We start from the raw sequence: 17736 nt of genomic DNA, 5'->3' as shown, positions 1-17736 counted from the left end.
GTGTGCACAGACAGGGCTGCTGTTAACGTCGGTCTGTACAACGGAATTGTGCCAAAACTACGCCAACCGGCTGCGGAGGGAGACTCCCCCCCCCCTTCACTGGAGAACTGCGCTAAAACAGCTGATCACAACGTTCACACTCTGTGGTCAAGAAGTACTCCACGAGCCGCCGCCCCCCCCCTCTATCGACTTTCCTGAAGTACTCCCCCGTTGATAGAAAACAACACGTAATTAATTAAGACCCCACGGTTTGATGATTGATAGGTGTGTGGTAGGGATGTGCATCTCCATCACTGAGGCCGATGCGATGCACATCTCGATACGTTGCCACGATACGATACATTAACGATACATTTGAAACACCAGGCGATGCGATACGATACGATTCACCCCTGTTGCGATACAGTTCGATACGATTTGATTCAACATTATGCGATTCGGTGCGATTCAACACGATGCAAAAATAATGATACTTCAATTTGGTACGACAGAGGATTTTTGTTTTATTCCTTATATGCAGCAAATCATACATTAACAAAAAAGTGCTTTACATATTTGGTACTGCACATCCCATCATGCCGTTTATTTTTTTACCTTTAAAAGCTCTCCAGAGTACAATTGTATAACACCTCACAGTTAAACAATGTAAGGATGCATTGCTCATGATTAACAATGTGCAAATAACAGCTACCATAGAGCAATGCCCATACAGCTGCCAGCCTGATGTGCTTAACACTCATTCATAGGCTAACTCACCAGTGAGCAGAAAGCAGTGGGTTCTATATGAACAATAAAGAACACAAATAACCTTTCACAAACAGGTATTTCATAACTGCTTACAGTGAGGAATACATTTAAATTATTATTGGCCGTCACAGGCTGCTGTAAACTAAACACCACTCTCTCTGACAGAACACCTCACTGAGTGATTTAACTCATATGTCTAACTTTGAGGTTTCTCTTTTCAGCCGCAGACCCCATGTCGCCTCTTTATGTGCGTCGCTAAGTTCCTCGTACTACTTGTGTACTTTAAATCGGCTCGGCATCGTTAACAATTTGCGAGCGATTTTTCAAGTTGACCGTCTGTGCCGCGCACATATACCATCAGGACGTTACTGATGGGGTGCGGCTGCGGAGTGATACTGTGTGTATGCAAGCCCGCATCTAGGACGGATCTATGTATCATGGCTGTAGACCTGTTAAGTAATAAAGATACCTCATACAAAGGTCTACGGATACCTTATTACTCTCCATGACCTGCGGTCAACTATATAGCCTAGCATAAAGGACTATTACACCGTCTTTCTTGAACAATCCGAAGTGTTGCCAAACGTTTGATTTGTAGGTATTTTTCGGTGCGCTGTGTTTCTCTTTCTCCTCGACTTCCGTGTGTGTTGATAACTGAGACTCACGGCCTCCGTAGTGGCGAAGATATCAAAGATCGTATCTGCTGAGCGTTGACAAGATTAGGGGATTTTATATGAATGAATCGGTTTTTTACCGATGCAAAGACGCTACGCAATCGATGCATCGCGAGTTCAACCCGGTTCAACCCAAACTGTAGCCGATGTGCACTCTTTCAACCGGTGCACTCGCATCTTGAACGTTTATGCCGGTGCACCGATGCGAATCGGTGAATCTTAACATCTCTAGTGTGTGGGCTGTCTTTCATTTTGACACGCAGAAAATGTTATAATAAACATAGATACTGTATGTTAAATGGATATATCCGCCTTCTTTCATTTATCTTTCCATTCCCAACAATATACATAAATAAATGGCATATTTTGGAAAATAGTTCGAATGGTGATTAATCATGATTAATTAATTTTTAAGCTGTGATTAATCTGATTAAAAATTGTAATCGTTTGACAGCCCTAATATATATATATATATATATATATATATATATATATATATATATATGTATTATATTAAATAATAATGAATCCCTCTGTGGAAAATCCACATTTTTACGTGTGATCGACAGGAGTGATGATCAGAGGGTCAATATTTATATTAGATAAGGAGAACAGGCCAACGAGATTTTCTGGAATACTGAAGCATGGGTAGAGTTTCTCTTTGAAGCAGCAGCCAGTGAAGGAGTAGATCAGAGCTGCGGCATCAACATCATAAAAGGAGATCAGACCCTCCTCATAATCCACAAACACCCCCACCTTCTCAGGCTGAGACTTCAGAGAGAGACGGATATCAGGGTCAGCGCAAGCGTAGAACTTGTTGCCAGCCCTCAAACCTATGGTCCAGAAACCGTTCCCAGGGGTCAGTGTGATGTTTCCCTTCCTCTTGATCGACTCTCTGGCCACTCCTAGATTGCAGTCAGTCCCACCTTTAACCTGAACCTCGTAGTAAAATCTTCGTGAAGAGAAACTCTGCTTTGCTAACACAGATTTACAAACATTAAAGCTCTGCAGATTGCATTTAAGAGGCATTTTTACTTTCTTTACTTTTCTCTCTCCACTATGTTTAACTTGTTTTCCATCATCAGACAGGATGAGTTCGGGATGTGCTGTATCAGAATCAAGAGTCAGCTCCACCTCATACTGCTGGACCCTCTTCAGCTCCACCTCAGCGAGCAGCTGACTGAGTGTCTCCTGCACTTTAATCAAAGCTCTCCTCACAGTCCCCTCATATGAAGGTGGACGGACCCTGACTTCTGTCCAGTTCTTGGTGGGTGGAGCAGCGTTCAGGGACGTGAAGCTTTGGAGGAGGTGGAGCTGGTCTTCAGAGCGTGAGAGCTGCTCCACCTCAGAGCTTCTCTTCTGCAGCTCAGAGACTTCCTGTTCCAGCTGTTTGATGAAGCCTTCAGCCTGTTCCTCTGTCTCTCTCTGCTTCTCTTTGATGGTGTCGATGAGCTCGGCCTGGCTTCTCTCAACAGACTCCTTCAGAGCGGTGAAGACCTGAACACCATCTGCTATCTCTCTGTCTGCTCCTTCCTTACTGAGCTCCACTGAGCCATTCATCTCCTGAATCTTCAGTCGTCTCTTCTGGATCATCTGCTGAATTTCAGCCTCTGTCTTCCCCAGCTCAGCCTTCTTTCCTTCATATCCTTCTTTCAGAGGAACAACATCATGTGTCTTGTGGTCTAAAACAGTGCAGAGCATGCAGACACACACCTGGTCGGTCTTACAGAACAGCCCCAGCAGTTTATCGTGCTTCACACACATCCTGCCTTCCAGGTTCTCCACAGGGTCGATCAGCTGATGTCTTTTTAAGCCTTTCTTTGTCAGGTGAGGCTCCAGGTGAGTCTCACAGTAGGACTCCAGACACACCAGGCAGGACTTCAGGGCCTTCAGTCTGGTTCCAGTGCAGGCGTCACAGGGAACTTCTCCTGGTTTGACAACGTGTTGTTCTGAGCTGCTGCTGCTGGCTTTCTGTTGAGCTGACTGTCTGAACTGAGCAGCCATCTCAGAGATGAAAGTGTTGACCAGCATTTCAGGTCTTGTGTGGAATAACTTTTTACAGTTGGGACACTGATAGGGGACTTTAGTATCCCAGTGTTGAGAGATGCAGGCTTTACAGAAGTTGTGTCCACATGGTGTGCTGACTGGATCAGTGAACACATCCAGACAGATGGAGCACAGAAACTGATGTTCAGTCAGCAGACAGCTGGCAGCAGACATGTCTACACTCTGAGGACAAAAAGGAAATATTTGATTATCTGTTTCCTGAAAAAGTATGACAGGTTAAAACAAAACAAATGACTGATATATTCAGCCAGGGCTTGGCTATTGTTGAAGTAGTACGACAATGCTCCATGTTAATTCGATCAAAGCTTAATTAATGTAAGCTATGGACATAAAGGGCCTTTCTGTGTGCAAAAGAAAATGGTTCACAAATATTGATATTCATGTTTTAATATGCTATAACTAATGGTCTAGTGACTCTAGTCAAGTGTTCTGGACAAACAGGGCAGGATTTAGGATTCAAGACAACGCCTCGTAATCCCTGACTGCCAAAAAAAATTCCGTGATGTCTGGAAACCCGACACTAAGCAGTGACGTAAAAACGTGATATTGTAGCGTTAAACAGGAAACTACCTGTACTAAACTTAAGACTTTGGTTAGGTTGGCTAACCATAGCTAGCGACTATTATGTTGTTTTCAAACTACTGTTATTGCTAGTTGAATTCATCATTTTTGCATTTCGAGCTATTTTACAAAACCCTATGGAGAAATCCCATTGACTGAGACGAGGGAACCGGTAGTGGTAAAATGCTAACTCACTTCCGGGTTTTAGGATGCGTCACTGCACCACTCTATGGCACAGCTTGTTAAGGGCTAGAGTGCGTGATGTCACAGCTAGAGTGGAGGAGAGCTTGAAATTTGCCTTCAACCTTTTTCTTCAACCTGCCATAACTCCCAAACCCTACACTCCTTGGACATTATTGTTCATGAAAAACGATGGAAAACCTCTCTTACGTTGAAAAATAAAATAAAATAAAGCAAAAAAATTAAAGAAAATGCCTTAAAAGTAATTGCAATGCATTTGAGCTGTAACAATTTTGATTCAAATCATTTCACTTTTCTTCATTTCTCCGCTAAGTTCAACAACACACTTACTTGGTTTCTGTAACTAAAAGCAGCTACAGTACAGAGACCATTCATAAAATATTCAGCTTTTCAGCATTTTCAGCTAAATTCAGCAACAAATGTACAGTTTACAGAATTCACACGCATTTTCCCATAAAAATATTAATATAAAAATATTTAGAGTATTACAATGCAATAAAAAGAGGTGTGTCCTATTCACCCAGTGTAGTTATTTGATCTATATCTGATTTTGAAGTGATTAGGTGACCTGGAAGTTATTGAAGAAATATGCTAATTTTCCCATAGAAAATATTAATAGAAAAATATTTGAAGTATTCAAATGCAAAATAATTGGTGTGTTTGTAGTGCCGAGAGATAGGGAGTCGGAGGCGGTGCAATGGAGGTACAAAGCTGGCTTTAATGAGCAGCAGAAATGTAGCTGTTGTCGGGTTGCAGCCTGGGACGACAAGAGAAAGAGACCAGGAGGGCACACAATATATATAGTTGGCAACACATATGTCCGTGCGGAAACAATACCCCCAACCCGTAGTTCCATGAGTGAATTATGTACATAGAGTAAATTAGTGATCACCACACAAGCCCTCGCAGAATTCAACCATCCTCGCGTCTGGGAGGAAGCACCACAGGGGCCGAGGAGGGCGGGGTTGCAGGTGAGGGCCGGGCCATGGAACGGGCCGTTGGAAGGGGGCCGCAGGAGAGGGTAGGGGCCCTAACGAGGGCGCGGGCCGGAAAGGGCCGTCGTAAGGGGGCCGCAGTAGGCCTCGTGGCGAACGAATAACTCACCCGCCAGTCGGAGAAAGCTGGGCCGCGACGGGCGTGAATAACCCGGTGGTCCCCAGCAGGAAGGAGCACTGCCCGGCCGCAGGCAAGGGCACAGCGGCGGCAGGCACGAAGTCCTCGGGAGGAAAGAGCCGTGTCCCTGGGGGGCAGGAGCAGCATCCCCGGGAGGAAGGAGCCGTGTCCCCGGGGTGCAGGAGCAGCATCCCCGGGAGGAAGGAGCCGTGGACAGGGGAGAGGGCAGACGGGGCCAGACGGGGCGCCGTCCGAAGCCGCCATCGAGGCGAACCGTGAGCCACGGTAAGAGGAGAGGCCAGGCAGGGTCCCGAAGCGCGCCACCCACGGGCCGATGAAGGCATGGGCGATGTCCGAAACTGCCGAGGCGAGGGAAGAGGCCAGACAGGGTCCCGAAGCGCGCCACCCATGGGCCGATGAAGGCATGGGCAACGTCCTAAGCCGCCGTCGAGGTGGTGAAAAGGCGAGAGGGTCCACACGAGGCCGACCAGACATGGTCGAACCTCCTCTCCAGCACCAGGGAAAAGCTCAAAAGGGTCGCACTCATACTTGCCAACCCTCCCGATTTTCGCGGGAGACTCCCGATTTCATTGCCCTCTCCCGGTTTCCTCCCGGGGTCATATTTCTCCCGATATCTGACTAAATCAGATTTACTCACGACTGTTTCCACTCTGACTTTAATACAGTTACACCATTGTTTGGTTTCCATGGTAGCGCGTCTCTTTAGTAGTGCGCGCAACTGACAGTCTGAGAGGGTGAGGAAGAGAGTCACAGTAAACTGAACAAGAATCGACAACTCTACCCTCTGCTCACTCCTTTCCATACTACAGGACGCAAGACAGTGCACTAACAACTACAATAAGCATGTTAATGTTAAGCTAATACAGCTCCGGCGATCCACTAGCCCCCCCCGCGGTGGTTTTGAAATGCTCCCGATTTCTGAGGTCTCAAGGTTGGCAAGTATGGTCCACGGTAAAAAAAAAACAACAGGTGGGCGAAATTGTGAGAGGATCCACACGAGGCCAACCAGACTAGGTCGAACCTCCTCTCCGGCACCACAAAAAAAGGGGTTAACAGTCGGATGTCAACCGATGGATGTCGATAGCCGTTAGCAGCTAGCCGTTAGCCACTAGCTCGCAGCCATCGGTAGCTGCTAGCCGTCGTTAGCTATCGTGGTTAGCTGCTAGTTGTCATTAGCTAGCGCAGCCTGGATGTGCAGCCGCACGTCCCGAAGAAACAGCCCCATCAGGTAGAATTCGGGTTCTCCCATACCTAGCAGGTCGTGTATCGTCTCCGTGTAGTCGGAAGGCCTGCTGTCTTCCAGTGCCAAGACGATGTGGGAATGGCGAGTGACGTCCTCAGCCATTCCGTGGGGGACGCACCGAGCCTCAGTCTGTGTGCTAGTCGGAAATGACAACCTGTGCAGCCCATGTATTGATTCCATCCAACCCAGTCTCACGCAGGGGCGGATCTAGAAAAATAGTCATGGGGTGGCCAGAGGGTGGCAGGAGATTTTGAGGGGTGGCATCCCCTGGCAGAAGTATATGCTGATTTAATCGAAGTCATATCAATCAATGTTAACTTGGAAAGCCACAATATTAATATTTAACTCAATAACATTAGGTGACATTATTGTGGCACATCAGTAAAGCCTTAAATATAAATATATAAGGTGGCAGACATAATTGAATGAATTTTAGCTGAACAATAACTGAATGAGTTGGTTTCACTCTTAGACCAGCAGTGGTACCACGTCTATGAAGACTGCTGCAATAAGTACATTAATTAACTGTCTCGTCGATGTTTGTCTGAATGAATATGATAATATTAACAATCATATTATTCCTATCAGCTGTCAATCACTGTTATGATTCACATATTGATTTATTATTGAATAAACTATATTTTTTGGAGGAGTTAATGATGAATGTTCCTCAAGATGCTTTCTCACCCTCCTTCAAATTTGAAAGACAAGTAATTATATCATGTATCAAAATTCAAAAGATTCAAAGGAACCTGTTCAGCACCCCACGACTTTACTGCAAACAGTTACAACCTTGACTTTACATCAGAAAGAACAAACATTAAAGAAGTGACTAACTGCATCAGTTAGGGTTAAACAACGTGTATTCGACACCGCAGTGACATGCGGGGTCCCACAGGGCTTAGTGCTGGGGCCGATCCTGTTTTTAATCTATCTATTACCTCTGGGTCATATCATCAGACAACATAACATCAACTTCCACTGCTATGCCGACGACACTCAGGTCTACATCAAAACACAACCCAATACCACCACTATCCAAACACTAAACACCTGCCTGGAAGACATCCGCTCCTGGATGACCACCAACTACCTTCAGTTCAACAGCAGCAAGACGGAGGCAATCCTGATAGGCACCACTGACCAGCTTGCCAAGGTCGCCAACATCAGCCCCTCCCTTGATGGTCAGCTCATTCCTCTCTCCTCCGTTGTCACCAACCTCGGTGTAAGGTTTGACCCCACTCTGTCTTTCCAAGCCCACATCAAACACATCACCAAGACCTCCTTCTTTCACCTGAAAAACATTTCCCGACTGAAGCCCTCTCTCTCAACTGATGACATCAAAAAACTGGTTCATGCACTCGTCTTCTCAAGACTAGACTATTGCAATGCACTCCTCTCCGGTCTCCCAGCCAAATCCATCAACCGCTTGCAACTTGTCCAGAACAGCACAGCCAGAGTTCTCACCGGTACAAAAAGGTCCGCACACATAACCCCCATACTTGCAAAACTACACTGGCTCCCAGTCCACTACAGGATCCAGTTTAAGGTTCTGCTCCTCACGTACAAAGCCCGGAATGGACAAAGCCCAAAATACCTCTGTGACCTCATCCATACCCAGACATCTACCCGCTCTCTCCGCTCCAGCCACGCTCCTCTTCTTCACATCCCCCGCACACGTCTCCGAACAATGGGAGACCGAGCCTTCTGCTCATTCGCCCCGCGCCTCTGGAACTCCCTCCCAGATCAGCTGAGATCTGCCCCTTCCACCGAGGTCTTCAAAACCGGCCTTAAGACCCTCTTCTTTCGGCAGGCCTTCCAATAAACTTTGAGCATGGTACACCTGGAGTATTGCCATTTTTATCGCTATCTCCGACTTTTACTTTTGTACGCTATTTTTTATTTATTTTTTTATTTCTTATTATTATTACAATTATTTGTTTAATCTCTCAAAGTGTATCAATATCCTTTGTTGTGAAGCACTTCGAGATTTGTCTCGGCAGATGAGAAGCGCTATATAAATTAAATGTATTTATTTATTTTATTTATTTATTTATTCAGCTAAAACATAAACATCGCTGCAGTTATTATCCAGTGGAAAGCCCTTACCTACTGGCCTAGTTAAATCAAAGTGGTTACTTTCTTTTGGCTGGGCAGTGAAGTTTTACGTCTTATTTTACTTTCTCAGGACTTAAAACAGTTTTTTGGGGGCAGATCCCCTACAAAGAAGAAAAGTATATACACATACAAGATCATCATCTTAACAGTTGTTTATGCTCATCGAGTCATCCGTGAGCAGAGCATCAAGTTGCCTATTACAGCTGAATGCAGCGATTACCATCTTGTTCAGCAAAACGTCTCTCAAATGTATTAAGATCCAAAGCTTTAGTGCGTTTTGATTCAATGCTGAGTGCAGCCACACTGACAGGCTCTTCTCTGTAATTGTAGACCGCAAATACCTCATTCCTTCCGTCTACTTGAGTCCGAATGCTTCTTGTTTTGCTTCTCAGCTATGGTTTAAGCTTGCTGATTGGATGTTTTAGCCGCAATGCATGTTGGGATATGGTGTTAATGCGATACGAAATCCGAAAAATATTTCGGAGTTTAGGATGGCCGAAGACACTACACTACCCATAATCCCCAGCTATCGTTTGGGACTACAGTCCCCGTGATTAATCTTCAAGCTCTGGGATTGGATGTTGGAGGGGCAATGTGCCAAGGTTACGCCGAGCGCCAAGCTCTTTGAAATGGAACGAAACCACGGCAGACTATCCAAAACTGGACTTGAACGCCCCCCAGAACTACACATGCTGGCTATTGTGTTTCGCAAAATGTTCTCTATGGCTGTGCCTCACGGCACACTGGTGTGCCGTGAGGCAAGTTCGGGTGTGCCGTGGGATTTTGTGACAACCATACGTTATTATTGCAATATACAACTACACAAAAATAATTATTTAAAAATGTGCTATATCAGTACTTTGTAGGTTTATATGTACGTAATCTGCGCGATTTGCACGTCCACATCTCAACGTGCAGTGCTGCATTTCATGCTGAGTCAGCGATAACTTTCGAGGGGTGGAGGTATGCCCATTATTTTGAGTTCGTCCGAAGAATAGACAGGAATGTGACGGTGAGGTGCAAACTGTGTCCAGGCCAGAAGCTGTTATCCACTGCTGGAAACACCACGTGGTCAAACCTCAACAACACCTGCAAAGAATGCATGCTAAGGTGAAGCTACCGCACACGCTATTTGTTGTTTGTTTATATCACGTAGTCTGTTCTTCTTCTCTGTCTTCCGGTTGTTGCCTGTTTTGAATGACAAATACACACTACCGCCGCCTGCTGGTAAGGAAAGTTATTGCCACTCACGCATGCGCAGTTCGTACGTGCTCGAGTAAAGTAACGCGTAAAGTAACGAGTTACTTTATGTAGATAGTAACGAAGTAGTGTAATATATTACTTTTTAAAAAAAAGTAATATGTAATATATAACGACCCCATCTCTGGAGTTGGCGTTCTCTACTCTGATTTACATGAAGAACAACAGGAGGTCACGGCTCTCTGTTGAACAGGACTTGCGAGTGGCCCTCTCCTCAGTGCCACCAAGGATTAAAACATTCTGCGCGCCCCGACAGGCACATGTATCTCACTAATTTGTAAGTCGGCAAAAATATTTACAATAGCACATGTTTCAATGCTGATTGCTGAAATGTTACATTTATAATGTGTAGTTCAGGACCATGCAATGCAGCTTCCTTGCATTGACAGTTCTCTGTGCTGAATTTCTCTTGAGTTTCCTTTGCCTCATTTTTAATGTTGTGACCTGTCTGGTTTAAATGAGTGTGTTGCTGCTTTGATGAAGCCTAATTTGGTAAAGTTTCAAATTAATTTCTGAAATATTTCGTTAATAAATATTTCATGAGTAATATAGTTGTCTTTGTCACATTTTATTTGGCATTAGTAAATAATTATGCACATTTACAGATATTTTACATGATATGAGTGATAACACGTGTTATAAGGGCTATTTTGCACAATAGGTGTGCCTTGAGATTTTTACTTGTCCTTTGGTGTGCCTTGGGCACAACAAGTTTGGGAACCACTGCTCTATGGCACGTCTCTACTGGGAATTGTAGTTTTAAAAGACGTTTTCGTTTTTCCCAAAATTAGAAGTTGACAGTATTAAACTGTGTTCAGCCCTGGAGGTTTAGGGGATAGGAAACACATTGGTGTTATCAAATGTAAAACATGTAATTACTAAATGGGTGAAAATCGCTTGTATCCATAATGGGCAGCATTAATATATACCCACATGACAGCTCATTGTTACTTTGTAATTCTACTCCACTACAATTCAGAGGTTAACCTGTTATTTTTACTCCACTACATTTATTTTAGTTAAACAACCCTTAAATCACCTGAGTAAAATTCAGGGAAGGTGATTGTCAAGTGCCAACAATCAGGAGAGATATTTGATAGTGGGTGCTTGAGAAGACTAAACATTTATCTGCAGATCCCTATCAAGTATATTCATTACTCGTTATTCTCTACTAATAGTTAATTAAAAACTGTAATGGCTATTTTGCACATCCCTTTCAAGATTTCAAGATGTTCTAATATGTTGACTTATCATATACACAACTAATTCAATAACGTGTTTTAACCACTAGGCGGTGCACACAAGGTACACACAGCCATAATAACTTTGTATTATTAGTGTAGGACACTTGTGTATGTATAACATCTGAAGATGTGTAGTTTTATTCCTTTTTTTGCACATAATTTTACAGGATATTGCTATACTATTTCACATGTTTTACTTCTAATATCTGATTTGTAAAACATCACAGACAGAAAGGTATATCCGTCATTTAATGGTAAGCTATTGAAATTGTGATTCCATAGATGTATCTCCCATTACCCAAAACCCCTGACTATTCTCTCAACTCAGTATTTACATTATTCTTTCAAAGAAAATCAGTAATATCTTTAAAAACTACAAGTCCTTTTATATCAGCTGTGCACCGTTATGGTGTAAATATAACCTATCTATCAATTGGATCAAATATAAAAGTCAGCCGAATTAGTATTGATACTGCAAGGAGACGTGTGAAGAGAAATTGAAGATGTTGTTTAATGGCTGATATATTTATGATCCTCGTCATGTTTTCAGTTTTGGCGGCAGTTCTTCATGTTTGTCCAGAAGTCTTCTCATCAGGGCTCTATAAATAGAGAACTACGGCAGATCTGTAATATTTAATGCAGCCGAACCGTGTATTACAATGCCGTTATGTGATGACTTTCAAAGAGAAAAGCAAGAGCACTCGGAATAAAGTATTATTTTCAACAAAAACAAATGTGGATTTCATATTGCATAAACACCATATCCCAAAGTGCATTGCGGCTAAACAATCCAATCACCGAGCTTCTAGCTGAGGATCTTGGGTAATCAGTTCAGTGGGTTAGTGGTGTGTATCGCAATGATGCTCGAACTGTCCCTTATAGGCCTACGTCTATTTCCGGTGACTTTATTTTGAAATTCAGTTCCTGAGGAACGACTAAAAAGCCCGAGATTATGGAACTAAGCGAATAAATAAAAACAAGGATAAGTGTGTGTTATTGTTGAGTAAATAACAGACACACACACACACACACACACACACACACACACACACACACACACACACACACACACACACACACACACACACACACACACATTTGAATATTACGGTATATGGTTATTATATCCCTCTCACATTTTTCTCATCTTTTTATATTCAGATCTAATTCTATATTTATTTATTTCTGCTATTACCCTGCCCATACCTATACCCCCCTCCCCCATGCTATTGATGATATTATTTTAAAATGTTTTCCGGATTTCATATCATATAAACACCAAATCCCAGCATGCATTGCGGCTAAAACATCCAATAAACGAGCTTAAAACCATAGCTGAGGATCTTGGGTAATCGCTCGAAATGCATACGTCTGTTTCCGGTTATTTTTATTTTGAAATTCAGTTCCTGACGGACGCCAAAAAAGCCAGAGATTATGGAATTAAACCAATAAATAAAAGCAAGGATAATTGTGTGTTATTGGTGAGTAAATAACAGTGTGTTATTTAGAAAAGAATAACAAAATAGAAGGAAACAAATATTTAAAAAATACAGATTTCAGTATTCTGAGGCTCTGAGCCATTTATTTTCCTTGCAGACGGCAAAAAAAGTCAGACATTATACGGTTTAAAATAAAAACAATAACCGTGGCTTGATATTGAGTATGAACATGTTTTTATGAACACAGCTTCCGGTCTTCCACGACCCAACCGGACAAAAAGACGTGCTGCAGGCACGAAACATACTACCAATAGAAATACATTGCTTTTAAAATCGTTCTGTGTGACACGAAAAAAAGTGGAAAATCTTGATGGTGAACACGAATCAATAGATTAAATGTCGTGACTATAACACGAAATGCCGTGAGACTGGGTTGTTCCATCCGATAGCTGCTATAATACAAAACAAAACGTCCATCTGCTCTCCAATGATCAATGACAGCGAACGGATGGTCAAAGTAAGGTACAAATAAACAGAACCACACGAAGCCTGGTTAGTGTTGCCTGACTTTATAAAGTGTGTTTGCGTTCTGGTCACTTTGCTCAGCGCTACTGCTTGTTACAACTGTTATTTGCCGTACTCTCCATAAACTGTTGGCTCAGGTTAATCTCGCACCCCTCCAACGTAAGCATGACGGATGCGGTGCTTGCTTCTAGACCGACAATTTTTTGGTGCTTGAAACGAACCGGATTCCGGAGCTGAGAGCCGGCTCCGCTGCGGTGTGAACAGGAAAAAAAGGTGCTTTTCAGGCTCTAGCTCCGAACCGGCCCTGGAACCGCGTTGGTGTGAAAGGGGCATAACTGTCAGCCCCTCCCTTTATTGTTGGCACCTGTGTCCCAATACCTCTTGTATATATAGTCCTCGTCTCCCTTTGTCCTGTGCCAGTTCATCTTGTGCCATCAAGAGAGCCAGCTTTTCATACCAAGAGACTTTTGAAGCAAGTTTTCATAGTCAAGTTGATTTAGTTCCCATGTTTGAAGTTTGCTTTTCTACGTTTTGACTCTCATGAGTGATTTTTTGTTTGTACCTTATCTTTATCCAAGTCAAGACCTTTTTGAACAGCGAACTTATTTTTGAGGCGTGCATTTGAGTCCAAGTGTCTGTTTCACGTTCCTAACAGAGAGGAAGTAAAGGAAAATCAGAGAGAGGGAGACAGCAGAGAATAAAACACATACGCAGAAGAAAATATGGAAGCTAAAACCAGGAACCCCCACAGCAAACCTCAGTTACAGAGATGAACTTCCTGTCTGAAGTTGAGAGCAAATACTGGTTGTTGAAACGCAGTAAATATCCTCAGCTGTGCTGCCGTGCAAAGACAAAGTGCAGGAACTCTGACAGAAAGCATGTGAGGAGGCCTGTTAGCTTTAGCATGAGTTCATCTGGAGTCACTGTTCTCTGGATTCTAGAAACTAAATGTTGAGCAGATATTCAGGTGGTCTCGTCTCTGTACTCACCGGGGTTTGGCAGAGATCCTGCTGTGGTGTTCAGGATTAGTTTAATGTTCCTTCAGGGAGAAATAGAGAGGCTTGACTCGACTTTAGCTCTGCTCTGATAAGAAATACTTTCATACAGGAAGTGCCACATTGCAGCATTCCTCTCTGGGGGGAAATCAAAAATCAGTAAAACATCAGTAAAACATTCAAAGTCCTCTGTGGGCAGGGCTGGAAAAAGTATTCAGATTGTTTACTTAAAGTGGTAATACCACACTGTACAAAGACTCCATTTCAAGTCAAAGTACTGCATCAAGAATGGAACTGAAGTTAAAGTATTTCAGTACAATTAGGAAAATGTACTTAGTAGTAAAAGTACTCATTACTGAATAAACTAATATTCCCATATTTAATTATGCATTTATTCATGAATTGTCGTCCTGTATTTATTTGCACGGTTATTTATTATGTTATAATTGTATTCCTGTTTTTATTCATACATTAATTTATGCATTTATTTATTTATATATTATGTCATGTTCCTATTCATCATATTTCACATCATTGATCCAGATCTGTGCAGTAACTAAAGGTATTAAATACATGTAGTGGAGTAAAAGTACACCTTTTATCTCTGAACTGTAGAGGAGTACCACGTAGCATAAAGGTCATTCCAGAATTGGAGGACATTTCATGTCCCCCATATAAAAAATCTAATAATCCATGCCCAAAATGCTAAAACATGCACTTGTTGTGTTAAACATACTTGTCTTGAGACTAAATGTATATAAAGTTGTAGTAAAAGTGGTTTCAAAATATTATTTAAATTATCAAATAGCTCTCGAACATCCCCTAAAATGGCATTTTTCTCTTGTCCCCGCTTCTTGGTGACCAACTTGCGTCAAATATAACAATTAAAAAGGGATTTTATTTACTTTTGTTGGTATTATTCTATTGATATCTGTCTCTTGTAATGGTAAAATCAATTTGTTAAAATCATAAACATATTTTAGATAACAGTAATTTTGCACAGAAGGTGTGTCCCTCAACATGCGTTCAACCCCAAACCTTTTAAGATGGGCACAGGAAGTGAACAAACTGTAGGTCAGATGACACACAGGAAGTGACATCAGTAAGCCATGTGCTAGTGCCATGGGTAGACCACAACTAAGTCCTCTCTTTCATTTTTCATATTTTTACAATCTTTTCAGTCTTAAAAGAGTGTGGCACTCTGACCCACTCAACCCTGTTACTCATATTATCAGAATAAAGCATATTCATTTCAAAGTTATCTTTCTTGCATTAGATAAAGTTTGTCCTTGCCTTGAAAGTAGCATTACATGCTACATCTAGCAATACTTCCTGAGGTTAAAGCTCAAATTAGCATTGATTTTCAACCCTGTTACTATAATTAGAGTAACAGGGGTAACTCTTCATTGGAAAATATTAGGTCTGTCAAGTTAACGCGTTAATAACGCGTTAACGCAAAAAAAAATGAACGCCACTAATTATTTTAACGCGATTAACGCATGTGTATTTTTTGTCCTCGGCCGCCCCGTAGTTTCAGAGTGCATCGAGTTTAAAATACCATCTACAAGCTGATGCTGACAGCCCCGCTCCTGCCGCCCGCTTGTGGCAGACCACACTTCCACGCTCACCGGCAGGCACCGACTGGCTACTGGGAGGACCGGGAGGGTGTGTGTGTGTGTGGCCCGAGCGAGAGAGAGAGAGACCTTACGTGCATTGTTGTTGTTAGCATCTGGTGCTAGCTAGCGGCGCTAACGGATATAAGGAGCTGTTTAAATGAAAACAGAGGAGCGACATTTCGCCACAACTGCGCCGAGCACTTGACTTTATGCAGGAAGCCAGACAGTGGGACATTGTACGAGAAGTCAGCACACTCAGCACGGATAGTGCGCAACATGATTGCAGCGTCCAGGCAGCTCCCGTTCGAGCATATGCCTTGAGTTGCACATAGCTCCAACGATCCATCACACACACACACACACACACACACACACACACACACACACACACACACACACACACACACACACACACACACACACACACACACACACACACACACACACACACACACACACACACACACACACACACACACACACACACACACACACACCATTTGTATTATTGTATGAGAGAGGTTCCAGGTTGAATTGAGGCGAATATTTGTAATGTTCAGAAGTTGTTGTGTTTAATATTCATGAGAATATTTGTCATTGTTCAAATGATAATAAACATTAGCATAAAGCATATTTGTCCACTCATATGTTGATAAGAGTATTAAAAACTTGAAAAATATTCCTCTAAGGTACATTTAGAACAGATCAAAAATGTGCGATTAATTTGCGATTAATCGCGATTAACTATTTTAATCGACTGACAGCCCTAGAAAATATACATGTGATGCCTAGCTGGGCAAATCACTTTTTTTATGGTTTATTATCTGTTTTTCCTAAATACATTAAAACAAATTATAAAATAAAAGGTTCATTTTTCAAAAATGTTGGTGTCTAAATTGTCCTCCAATTCTGGGATGACCCATAAAATGGAAATACTCAAGTAAAGTACAAGTACCTTTAAACTAAGTGTACTTAAGTACAGAGTAAATCTACTTAGCTACTTCCCACCTCTGGTATTCATTTACACACAAAATATACTGCTATACGTTTTTTTAAACCAAGGTGTACTTATCAGCTATTTGTTTTTACAGCGTTTGTATTCTTCTAATTGTTTTGGAGCTGTAAAAACACAGGGGGAGAGAAGGGGGGAGAGCAGGTTCCTCCCGGGGTCCCTGAACGCCTCACGGAGAGTGCAGGGTATTTAACATTCTGCCCCGGACAGCAAGCAGGTTGTTGCGCATGCGCAGCCCATTGACCGTGCATGAATACGGAGCGAGGAGAGGACAGCAGCACAGGGAGGACCAGGAGGACATGGAGGGACCCGTCTGCACCCCCGGGGAGAAGAAGAAGAAGAAACATGAGGAGAAGAAGAAGGAGATCCCGGACAGGGTGACTCTGAAGAAGGAGATCGGGCTGCTGAGTGCATGCACCATCATCATAGGTGAGAACAAACATTATAGGAAGAGGGGGGGGGGGGGGGGGGGTGTTGGGGGGGGGGGGGGGGGCTTTACTCTGAAGAAAAAACACAGATCACTTTATTCTGCAGAACTCATACATTACAAACTAGTGTTAACTAAATATTGGACTTGTGTAAAAATAGAAGTACTCAGATCTTGTAGTAAAAGTAGAAGTATTCAGATCTTGTACTTGAGTAAAAGTAGAAGTACTCAGATCTTGTACTTGTAAAAGTAGAATTACTCAGATCTTGTACTTGAGTAAAAGTAGAAGTACTCAGATCTTGTAGTAAAAGTAGAAGTATTCAGATCTTGTACTTGAGTAAAAGTAGAAGTACTCAGATCTTGTACTTGAGTAAAAGTAGAATTACTCAGATCTTGTACTTGAGTAGAAGTAGAAGTACTCAGATCTTACTTGTAAAAGTAGAAGTACTAAGATCTTGTACTTGAGTAAAAGT

The 17736-nt window shown here is 42.5% G+C and overlaps 2 protein-coding genes across 2 annotated transcripts in view; one reads left to right on the top strand and one right to left on the bottom strand.

The window, feature by feature from the left end:
• Positions 1-1898: 1898 nt before the first annotated feature.
• Positions 1899-14308, bottom strand: LOC117556574 (probable E3 ubiquitin-protein ligase TRIML1). The gene is made up of 2 exons (XM_034231955.1): positions 14203-14308; positions 1899-3650 (listed from the first exon to the last, which is right to left on the bottom strand). Exon 2 carries the CDS (start codon positions 3639-3641, stop codon positions 1974-1976), a length of 1668 nt encoding a protein of 555 aa, XP_034087846.1. The 5' UTR covers positions 3642-3650; positions 14203-14308; the 3' UTR covers positions 1899-1973.
• Positions 14309-17092: 2784 nt separating this feature from the next.
• slc7a10b (solute carrier family 7 member 10b) overlaps positions 17093-17736 on the top strand; it is a 46402-nt gene continuing 45758 nt past the window's right edge. Inside the window, exon 1 of the mRNA XM_034231962.1 lies at positions 17093-17265. Within this exon, the coding sequence (XP_034087853.1) occupies positions 17136-17265 (130 nt within the window). The 5' untranslated portion in view covers positions 17093-17135. The remainder of the gene's footprint in view (positions 17266-17736) is intronic.

This window comes from Gymnodraco acuticeps, unplaced genomic scaffold (genome assembly GCF_902827175.1).
Source record: "Gymnodraco acuticeps unplaced genomic scaffold, fGymAcu1.1, whole genome shotgun sequence".
In the NCBI taxonomy this organism is placed as follows: Eukaryota; Metazoa; Chordata; class Actinopteri; order Perciformes; family Bathydraconidae; genus Gymnodraco; species Gymnodraco acuticeps.
Note: the sequence above shows the minus strand (reverse complement) of the source record. Positions and strands in the feature narration are given on the sequence as shown.